Here is an 11,726-nt window from a genome sequence, read left to right as displayed (position 1 = left end):
GGTAATGCAAGGAATGTTGTGATTGGTTGTCAAGGCAGTCAATCAGAATTTAGCAGCCTCGTCTCTGATTGGCTGGAATTATGGCATATTGTAAGAGGCTGGGTTGTGTTGAGCACGCGAGCTGTTGGCATTTAGAGAGCACTGAGGGCGGGCATCAAGGGAGCAAGCTAGTGAAATGTTGCACGCGCAAAAGAGAAGGTGTGCACACATCCAAAAACTTGTTTTAAATGCAAAATTGATTTTCGTGCGCTCGAAATACTTTTTTCTTTGCGAAACGAACGTTTTCTCCACAAAACTCAGATCGCGTGCGTGCAAAATGCACTTTTGTGCCCTCAAAATATGATCTTTCGCGCGCAGAATTGTGGCAGAGATCTAAGCCTATATAGGTGCATCTCAAACGAGCCTAATATCAGCGAAGGGAGCAGTGAACACTGCGTAGGGACCCTGTCAATCGGAATGCACCTTAAAAGACATTTAATTTTTTGTGTGTGGTGCTGTTACGTCATAAGGCTGCGCCTCTCTTCAGCTTGTGAAGGAAGGTTTGTGTTTTTAAGCGTTTAACGTACAGTGTTAAGGTCGATACAAACCCTTCTGTGTATGTTATAGCTTTTACAAACGATGTAAAGTTTATTACTGAATGTAACACTGCAGTGATTCTAACGGTAATGCACGTATTGTTATTTTTTTTTTTGTAAGTAAAGCACATCCGCACATGTTGAACAGATAAATCGCGTTTCATTTCTCTCCATATATCGTGAATCAGTTTAACGTAAAGAATAATTCGATCACTGTGAAGTAGTGATGGAGAAACGAAGCTGAACCAAATGTTTCCCAAAGTGATTCGCTGATTTTAAGCGCTCGAATGGCCGCTTGCTGAAATCACAGTGAGAACACAAACATTAACGTGTAATGACTGGCAGCTTTTACAAACAAACCACAAACGCTGTCGTGAATGTCAAAACGATTAAATGAGATCTACTAATAATTAAGTGCCACATCTACATTACACATATATAAAAAGTAGCTTTCAATATAAATAAATAAATAATGTAAATAAATATGACAAACACATATTTGATGTTTTATTTTATTTTAATCAGGCCATTATTGTTCTGACTGACTCCTGACTTCTGGTCTAGGGAGGCAATCGAGACATGGTTCAGAGATTTAGTACTTTGTGTTTATATTTCTTTCTGTTAATAATTCTCATCTTACTCCTCTGACAGAGTGTCCAAACAGCCAGAAAACACCAGGTGAAGTGACTGAAATCTACGATATTGTAAGGAGGATGTTTATTAAAGAGGAGAGCGAAGACATAAAGATTGAAGAAGCATTTAGAGTGAAACACGAAGCGTCTGAGGAACAAACAGGTCAGTTTCTTTCTCAGCGGAGCTCAGTCCTGATTGAAATGTTGACCTTTTCAGAAATTAATAGTATTTTTTGAGCGGATTTGTATGACGTGGAGAGGGTTGCCTTGTTGACAGACATGTTGAGCAGTGTTGCCAAACCCCTCCCTCAGAAAATCTCTAGAACCACCCTCAAAAGTCTAAATTTTTCACAAAAAGTCGCCAAATATGAAAACAAAGTAAATAGAGGTAAATTTCTAAAAATCCTTTAACGGATTTGAATATTAGAAGCGTATTAGTGTGTTATGTGTAAGCCAGGTTAAAGAGATGGGTCTTTAATCTAGATTTAAACTGCAAGAGTAGAACAACCTTTAAACAACCTTTTTAAAGAATAATTTGTTTTTTTTTCTTTTTGAAGGTACAAAGTCAATCACAAAAAAAAACAGAACACTAAAATCAAGCAACAAGGCATTCAATTTGATCAGTTATATATTCATAGTGACGTGTCATTTTAAAGCACACTGCAACCTCTATACTAGTCTGCGTTCAGCTAAGTAACACATATTAAAAAATCTAATAAAACAATAAAACATTTCATTCATGGGAATGAACAGAAACTAGCCTCATGAAGCCTCTTATTAAATGGATGTCAACTTGTCTGTCTTCTCTTCTCTTGAAAATAAATAATCTAGGTCATGTATTAAGGTCATACATATTTTATTATGAACAACTACTATTAACAATATCTATGAAATTATACTTTTTCTTATTGATGTCACACTGAAGCTATGTGATTTTCATAGTAGTGCACCCTTTAAGCTCACCTTACAATAATATGACATCTTTAAAAAATACAGCAGTATAAAACCACAGACCAGCAATAAACTGTAAATTTACCATATTATGGATGTAAAGGTACAAGCCAGTAATGCCTGTGAAGTAATATATTAGCGTAGCACACAATTTTATACAGCTAGTCAGCTAACTGTGTTCTGTAGCATCTGCGCTATGTTGCTTAAACTATCTTTTGGATCTAACTATAATTATTTCCCACATCCAAGTTCCAGGTTATAATATGCAAAAGTTTAAACATTAATCTCTTAATTTTACAGTAAGTAGTGAAACTTACCCAAAATAAAGGCTTAAACATCTAAAAAATGCACATTTAAGGAGCTCCTTTTGGTGAAAGTTTTTAGACAGCTTCCAAATGGCCGCCAGACAGTGTGAACACACAGAGACTCATATCTCAGTGTGCACTGATCTGATTGACTTGAAATTACAGGAGGTATGTAGACACATGTATGTATGTATGTAAACACATCAACTGGTTAAGACATCAAGTATGATAATACATGATTTTTTCTTTTTATAATCTGAACTCAAATATGGAAGTGTGCCTAATGGGTACACGAGCTTAATAGGTACGTTGTCGTGTAAACGAACAGGCAAAACGCATAAAAAGTTTCCAGTTTTTGGCTGAAAATGTTGTTGTGTAAACGGCCCCTTAGTCAGCTTTGACGAAACTCCTCTCAGCTAGCGCGTCTTTTCAAAGTGACTGTAGCCTTGTCACCTGACCTGAATACAGTGCGCTGAATGTTTTGCTAAAATAGACTTATCAGCTTCTGTTCACAAACAACAAGGGCACTTGTCGGCATCTGCAGTAAAACGTGAACTCGCGATGCTTTGAAAGTGGACAATACCAGCTTTTTTGACAAAACGTGTTTAGGGTGTGGAGAATAATGCACGGCAGTTTTTTTTAAAAAAAAGTGGTGTTTATCAGTTTTTGCAAATAAATTAATATGTCATATGTAAAATATCAATTTAAAATTTTAGTTTTTTTTGTTGCAGAGGAAAAATCTATGTTATGGACATGACATCTCTCCGTTACTGATGTGACCGTTCTGAAAGCGGAATTTATCCGACTATGGAAATGCGTATAAAATGCTTTTACAGAGACGTCTAGTGGGTTAATAGGGCTAGACCCCCCCCCAAAGATTTTTTAGTTAACGAATAGTCGTTCGTTTAAGCCATTATTTAACTAATCGCACATTAAATCAATATACTAATCGATAATAAGCTTCAATATATTCCGTGCTCAATCACACGCATAAAGTTTGTCATAAAGCACAGGCAAAAGTAGCCTAATGATTATTAATGTATAGAAAAAGGAGACTTTTTAAGTATTTATTAATAAACTAATGTTTTCTCCAGTACTGGATGTGGCTTAAGAGTGAAATGAAACCTTCAGCTTACATAAACAGGGAGTATTTAATTTAGTTTTTAATTGGTCTATTTAAAAGTAGACTTTTTAAGCTTTCTATAGACATATTTCTCTTGTAGCCTATGTGAGAGACACGCTGAGTTTTGGTTCTTTTTTTGAGAAGCGCTCCAGTTCACAGAGACAGCACATTCTGTTGGTTTTCATTATTTTACAAAAGCACATTTTGTTGTTATTATGAATTTACATAAAATCAGTTTCAAACTGATTTGAAGTTGTTTCATTATCAGGAAAAAATGCAAGTGATCGCGCGGGCGCCTCCCTGTCATGCATGCGCATTAATATGCCGCACAAACATTTGAATATGGGTCAAAAATATAGCACATTTATGAGTTAACGCTAGAGTTTGGAATCCACATTAAAATGTGGAAAATAATGTTTTTTGAACCTTAAACCGCATAAACACATTGCATTACACCAAATACACAACATAATGTTCTTTTTAGCAACCTCATATGACCCCTTTAAACGGATGGCACTAAAAAAACGTTTTAAAGACTTGCTTATGCATTAAATAACTAAGATACAATACAGGTTAAGTAAAATACGCTGAATATATAATATATAATACAGGTTAAGTAAAATATGCTGAATATATAATAGGCTATTTGTAACTATTGTACAAATATTTACAAAATAGGACTGCAGATTCACATTTTGCTTCTGCATTACAAAGTGAAAAAAAGATAACCCCACATGCGCGCCGAACACGCAAAATCTTGCACTCTGCTTGCATGCAGCGCAGATAGCGACGAGAGTTATTTGAAACATAAAATATTTAAATAAGATAATATTGACATTGAACATTATGACATATTATATGACATTTAAAAAGATAGCCAGTAAATCTCCATCACGTGCTTTCAGATGGAGCAGCATTTACTACACAGAGCCGTAGTTCACTGACAAGCTATGCAATATCGCGTTCATTATCGGCGATGTATGTGATATTGTGTAGCTTGTCAGTGAACTACGGCTCTGTGTAGTAAATGCTGCTCCATCTGAAAGCACGTGATGGAGATTTAATACTAATCACAGAACCGGCTTTACTGACTAGATGCGCATAATCGTTTTCAATTATTTGCACAGCCCTAGTTGATAGCTTGCTGAGCCACTTCGACAGGTTGAGAGTTTGGAATCTCCGTTTCAGAGCCGGGATCAGAAGCTTGATCTACCAGAGATAATACCTCATCTATGTCCATGAGACATAATTCCGGGAAGGTAGATTGACAGCAGCAAGTGGAAAACTGTAACATAAGCTTTCATAATCGCGCAACGTGCTGAACACTGGCTAGGATACAATATATATGCTTACGTGGATTAGCAAGTACTCCAGATTGGCTGGTGCTACGGCGTTGAATGGACCAATTAGCGGTTAGTTAGTTTCATGCCTGAACTATGTATTTAAAAAAGTGAAATCACAATCAACCACCCCTTTAAATGAAAAGTGTGTAACGTACTTTGGTTAAAATTTCTCAATTGTAGTGTAAAACAACACCCTTTTTACCCTGTCAAATATAACTCTGTTCACAGCAAGCTGTTTTGTTGCATGTCCCTTTAAATGCTAATGAGCTCTGCTCACCCCGCCCCTCTCTTCCTTGGGGTGACAAGCCATTCTCTTAAGAGAGACTCTTAACTTTAGCTGCATTCATCGTGAAATTTGCTAACTAGCACATTATTAGGAAAGGCGATTTGCAAATATTCATAAAAAAAAAACGTACACTCACTTCTGCTGTAGGTGAAGCTGGATCACGAATGATTTGCGCGAACATAGATGCATTTAGGTAGATCGGGGGCACGTTCCCTTCAAAAACAAATGTAATCCACTGCGTCTTCAGCTGCTCAGATGTCGGGAGTAAATGACGACTGCTATGTTCATTAGTACTTCAAACAACAAAACACCTCAATCGCTTAGGAGTCATTCTTGTCTACACCTGCTCTGGCGTCGAAACAATGGCGGACTGTTGACAGCTCACTCAGGGCGGGTCTGTGATAAAACACCAGTGTCAATCAACAATCGTGGGAGTGGACTGGGTATGTGTGATGTCACACAGCCAAGAATCTGAGATCGGCTTGATTTGAGAAAGGGGTTATCATTTATCAGGATTAAAAAAAAAAAAACACTGGGTGGATTTTTATCATTAGAGGGTGGTTGTGTACACACACTGCCAAGACAGATTTCAATTCAAACAACAAGTAAAAATGAATTTTGCATCCGATGACCCCTTTAAGAAACGACTAAAAACAAAAATCTCTTCCATTTTTATTTGACCCTCTAACTCTAGCCCTCTCTATTCTAATTCTATTTTATTTTTGTTTTATATTTTTATTAAAAAAAGAAACACTTGCATTCTGTATTAAGTTTTCTAACTGCTTGTTTTCTTAAAGGCCTCTAACACTAGCTTTCTCTATTCTTTTTCTGTTCTATTTACTTGTTTTCTTTCTTTTTATTTATATATATATATATATATATATATATATATATATAACATTTTTTTTCTTTACACATTACTAAACAGAAGTTGATTACTTAACAGTAAAGTAAGGAAGCACACACGCTGAGATGCACTGAAAGGGAATGACCCACTTTATTTCGAAAGTGGATACAGTATGCAGTGCAACACTCTTACTTTTTGTTTTATTTTTGCTACAGTATTTACATTTATACATTGGGAAAATATATGTGTGTGACAAGGAACATACATGCATATAAATATAAACCTTGCTACATGTATTGCGTCAGGCTAACCAAAACTTGTCAGAGCACTTGCGTATTATTGCTCTTTTGTTGGTTTTGATTGCTTCTATTGTCCTCATTTGTAAGTCGCTTTGGATAAAAGCGTCTGCTAAATGACTTAATGTTATGTCATGTAATGTAAATGAATGATCTATGACTTTTTTTCCCTTTGACCAAAAATGACGTTCTCTTCTAAGTTTATATCACTCTAAGCATGAAAAAATGCAAGTGATCGCAATGGCGCCTCTGCTGACCCATGGGGGTTAAGCAAACATATTTGTTGCTTATTTGCTTTAGAACAAGCCAAAGTGGCTTCAAATATCTGTAGCCATTTGAAATTAGAGGCACCATTGCATTATAATTATTATTCAAACAAAGATGTTACACACATGTTGCATGAAAAGTTGTTTTGATTCAAATAAGATTGTGTAACATTGGGATTTAAACACCTGCACAAAACAAAACTAGCACATGGACTGAATGAAAATGCACATTCATTTTCTGCCACTAGGTGGCACTTATAGAACAGCAGTGATAGAGCATTTTCTCTCTTTACAGCTGAACACAAAGCATCGGTGTGCTTATAAACACTACTTTATATGGCGCTAAAAGAAAACACCATCTAAACTTTCCTGAAGACAGTTCCATTCAGAGATTCCTATTAAACTCCCACCCCCAGTTTATATTTGCTTCCTATATTTCATGCATTGTGAACAAGTTTGCTTTGCCTGCCTATTTTCTTTCTGCTGGCACGTCTGTTCTCTCTTCTTTGTATCCGTATTCATTGCATTCAATCTTTGGCTTGTGTTAACATCCTTTTTATAGATGGATAATATTTCCACACCAATTATATTTTTGGAAGTTGTTGCAATGCAAGTTTGTGTGCTAGTCCAGTGCAGAGATCAGCCAAAACAAAAAACGACTAGTTCTGATTTATGGCCAGTCGACTGGTGCATCTCAATTTCAAAGCATAGTAGTTATAGGACAGGTGTGTCCTACTCCTGGAGGGCCACTGTCCTGCAAAGTTTATCTCTAACCCCAGTTAAACACAACTGCACTAGCAAATCAATGTCTTCTGGCAACTTAGGAAACTTCCAGGCAGGTGTATCGAGCTAAGTTGGAGCTAAACTCTTTAAGACCTCCAATAAACTGAGGTTAACTTTAATTTGTTTGTTTGTTTTTTCTCCTTAGACCCAATGGCACTGAAAGAGGAGAGGGAAGTACTCGATGAAATTGACGTGAAAGATCAATATGAGGATCTTCTTGATTTCACAACTGGAGATAAATCTTTTTGTTGTTCACAGACTGAAAAGTCCTCCACACGAAAAACAGCTCAAAAGAGAGGGGAAAAAAGTGATTTTACTTGTTTTAAGTTTGGACAGAGTTTCAATCAAAAAGTAAAACCTCAAGTCCATTTGAGAACTGGAAAGAGGCATTTCACTTGCCAACAGTGTGGAATAAGATTCACTCTAAAAGGAAGCTGGAACAGGCACATGAGAATTCACACGGGAGAAAAGCCTTACACCTGCCAACGATGTGGAGAGAGTTTTGCTCTACATAGAAACCTTAAATTCCACATGAGATTTCACACTGGAGAGAGCCTTTTTACCTGCAAACAGTGTGGAAGAAGTTTCAAAAGAAAAGGAAACCTTCATTCCCACATGAGAATTCACGCTGGAGGGAGCCCTTACACCTGCCAACAGTGTGGAATAAGTTTCACTCAGAAAGGAAGCATTAACAGGCACTTGAGAATTCACACTGGAGAAAAGCCTTACGCATGCATTCAGTGTGGAAAGAGTTTTGCTCAACTTGTAAACCTTAAAGTCCACGTAAGAATTCACACTGGAGAGAGCCCTTACACATGTCCTCGGTGTGGAAAGAGTTTCGATAAGAATGAAAACCTTAAAGTCCACATGAGAATTCACACTGGAGAGAAGCCTTATTCATGCCTTCAGTGTAGAAAGAGTTTCAATACTCATGGAAGCCTAAAAGTCCACATGAGAGTTCACACCGGAGAGAAGCCTTACTCCTGTCTTCAGTGTGGAAAGAGTTTCAGTAATCAAGGAAACCTTAAAGTCCACATGAGAATTCACACCGGAGAAAAGCCTTACTCATGCCCTCAGTGTGGAAAGAGTTTCACTCAAAAAGTACGCTTTGAAGCCCACATAAGAATTCACACTGGAGAGAAGCCTTTCACCTGCCAACAGTGTGGAAAGAGTTTCAATCAACATCGAACCTTGAAAGACCACATGAGAATTCACACTGGTGAGAAGCCGTTCACCTGCCAACAGTGTGGAAGAAGTTTCACTCAAAAAGGAACCTTTAACAGGCATAGGAGAGTTCACACTGGAGAAAAGCCTTACACCTGCCAACACTGTGGAAAGAGTTTCTGTCAACGTCGAACCATAAAAAACCACATGAGAATTCACACTGGAGAGAAGCCTTTCACCTGCCAACAGTGTGGAAAGAGTTTCTTTCAGCGTCGAACCTTAGAAAACCACATGAGAGTTCACTCCGGAGAAAAGCCTTACACCTGCCAACATTGTGGAAAGAGTTTCTGTCAACTTCGAACTATAAAACACCACATGAGAGTTCACACTGGAGAAAAGCCTTTCACCTGCCAACAGTGTGGAAAGAATTTCTATCAACATCGATCCTTAAAAGAACACATGATAGTACACACCGGAGAAAGGCCTTTCTCTTGCCAACAGTGTGGAAAGAGTTTCTATCAACATCGAACCTTAAAAAACCACATGAGAGTTCACACTGGAGAAAGCCCTTTAACCTGCCAACAGTGTGGAAAAAGTTTCGATCAACATCAAAACTTAAAAAAACACATGAGAGTTCACACTGGAGAGAAGACTTTCACCTGCCAACAGTGTGGAAGAAGTTTCAACAGAAAAGGAAACCTTAATGTCCACATGAGAATTCATACTGGTGAAAAGCCTTATACATGCCCTCAGTGTGGAAAGTGTTTCACTCAAAAAGTGTGCTTTGAAGCCCACATAAGAATTCACACTGGAGAGAAGCCTTTCACCTGCCAAATGTGTGGAGAGAGTTTCAATCAACATCGAACTTTAAAAGACCACATGAGGGTTCATACCGGAGAAAAGCCGTTCACCTGCCAACAGTGTGGAAAGAGTTTCACTCAAAAAGGAACCTTTAACAGGCATAAGAGAGTTCACACTGGAGAAAAGCCTTACACCTGCCAACAGTGTGGAAAGAGTTTCAGTCAACGTCGAACTTTAAAAGACCACATGAGATTTCACACCGGAGAGAAGCCGTTCAACTGCCAATAGTATGGAAAATGTTTCACCCAAAAAGGAAGTGTTAACAGGTATGAGAATTCACACCAGAAGAAAGGCATATACCTGTCAACAGTGTTGAGAGTTTTGCGCAACATGGAAACCTTCAAGTCCACATGAGAATTCACACTGAAGAGAGTCTCTTCACTTACCAGTTTCAACTGAAAAGGAATTATTAACCCTTTGGGGTCAGAGGAGGTTTTTGGGCCCTGGTGATGTTTTGACTTGCCCTAACATTTGTGCTTATTTCAGTTTTTAATTGGTGTTTACACTGTATTCAGTACAAACTGTTACAATAATGTGTGTAGCATGTATGTAATTTTTTTTTTTTTTTTTGAGGAAACATTTAAGTGTGGTTAATGGAAAAAAAATATTTTGTAAGTCACTAAAATAAGCCCGTAAATGCATCCTGAACATACTTTAGAGAACTTGATCCTGTAGCCCAGTGTTTCCCAACCGGGGTGCCGTCTGTCGAGAGCATCCTCTGATAATAATAGCTTTCTAGGATTAAACATTATTTGGATAATTGGTAAAAATTTTTTTTAAAAATCTCTTAATAGCCCTACTGTGTGTTAGACCTACCTGAAAAACTAAAAAAGCAATTTATTTAATTCGAAGGCCTGTCGTTATTTTTTATTTGTGCTATCATTATTAATTTCTTTATTTGTTCTTATTTTATTACTGACTGCTTACTTGTTATTTTTTATTCAATTCAAAGTTTGAAATCAAGCTATCTCGTGCTACTGCACCAAAATTACCCCACTGTAAAATTAAAAAACACTGAGTGAGCAAAAATGTGTGAGATAGCTAGTTATAATGGTAATTAAATAATGTTTACATATGTATAAAATTATATACATTAAAATCTGTCATATAAATTGGTCTCGTCATTAGAAATTAGCCTACTGATTGGCACCATTGATGGACAATTTTTTTTAATAATATTAAAAATATCTGTATGACATTATATTCTGCAGTTCTTGCCTGTTGTACCGAATATCTATACTTTTCAAATTATCACATCGAAGTTAGAAATTCAAATATTGTGACAAAATTAATTTTGTAGGGTGCCACAAGTTTTCCAAAGGGTGCCGCGAATACAAAAAGGTTGGGAAACACTGCTGTAGCCTATAGTTTTTACTACAAAATGAGGTGAAAATCATCCTGCTCTATAAAGCAATATTCGTTCCCCAAAATGATTCATATAAAACAATATATTGTTTTAAGTATTGTAATAAGCTTTTTTGTGATGTCAGTAATGAAGCTTATTTCACCTCGATCATGTAGAATATCCATCCTGTGTAGATGAACTTACTGATGTTGGTACAATTTAAAAATACAAACAAACAAACAAATAAATAAATAAATAAATACAAGTTTGAGCAGATATTCGTCAACGCAGTACTTCACTGTAAACACTTGTCTAAACATTCTTAGGGTGCTTTCACACTTGGTTCGATTGCCTGGTCCGAACCAGAGTTCGATAGCTCCCCCTGCCCCCGCTGGACTGTGTTCATATTATTTTATTTGGGTCCGAACCTCGGTTCGTTTGCGTCATCAAGCCAGCAGCTGTTTACCATGTTGCTTAGTAACGACGGCGCAGGAGAAGGCGGCAAAATGCTTAGTTGCTTTCTTCATTTTTATATATTTATGTTTTTGAACCATTGGTTTTGTTTCCAAAGCTTCAGTACATAAACGCACTTACGTCTGTCTTACAAATGTACTACAAATGCTCTAAAGAATGCTAAAGGCAAACAGAAATGAGATATACAGCTCTCTGCTTACAGCGTGTCACACTCGTCAGGAAAGTGAGTGAAACACACAAACATTTTTATCAAATAATACGTCATTAATAGCGGTTCACTTCCGTGATTTATTACGATTGCGTTCACATCAGCAGCGAACTGTACCGGAGACCCCAGACCACCCTTTTTAAGCGGACTCGGGTACAGTTCACAGGTGCGCACCCGAGTTCGGAAGACAGCGTTCACATCATCCAAACGAACCGAACTCTGACGTCAATCGAACCCGGGTGCGCACCAAAAGTGCTAGTGTGAAAG

General features: G+C 37.3%; 1 protein-coding gene across 1 annotated transcript; it reads left to right on the top strand.

Annotated features, from left to right (window-relative positions):
• Positions 1-578: 578 nt before the first annotated feature.
• Positions 579-10,140, top strand: LOC107723141 (oocyte zinc finger protein XlCOF6-like). The gene is made up of 3 exons (XM_016531669.1): positions 579-662; positions 1,227-1,370; positions 7,553-10,140. The coding sequence occupies exons 2-3, from the start codon at positions 1,289-1,291 to the stop codon at positions 9,658-9,660; spliced, it is 2,190 nt and encodes a 729-aa protein (XP_016387155.1). The 5' UTR covers positions 579-662; positions 1,227-1,288; the 3' UTR covers positions 9,661-10,140.
• Positions 10,141-11,726: the final 1,586 nt, after the last annotated feature.

This window comes from Sinocyclocheilus rhinocerous, unplaced genomic scaffold (genome assembly GCF_001515625.1).
Source record: "Sinocyclocheilus rhinocerous isolate Xijiao unplaced genomic scaffold, SAMN03320098_v1.1 scaffold1867, whole genome shotgun sequence".
Lineage (NCBI taxonomy): Eukaryota > Metazoa > Chordata > Actinopteri > Cypriniformes > Cyprinidae > Sinocyclocheilus > Sinocyclocheilus rhinocerous.
This window is presented reverse-complemented; position numbering and strand designations above follow the sequence as displayed.

Coding starts and splice junctions, on each gene's coding strand:
- LOC107723141 (XM_016531669.1), top strand. CDS start 1,289: ATGTTTATTAAAGAGGAGAGCGAAGACATAAAGATTGAAGAAGCATTT. Junction 1,371..7,552: donor AGCGTCTGAGGAACAAACAG/GTCAGTTTCTTT, acceptor TTTTCTCCTTAG/ACCCAATGGCACTGAAAGAG.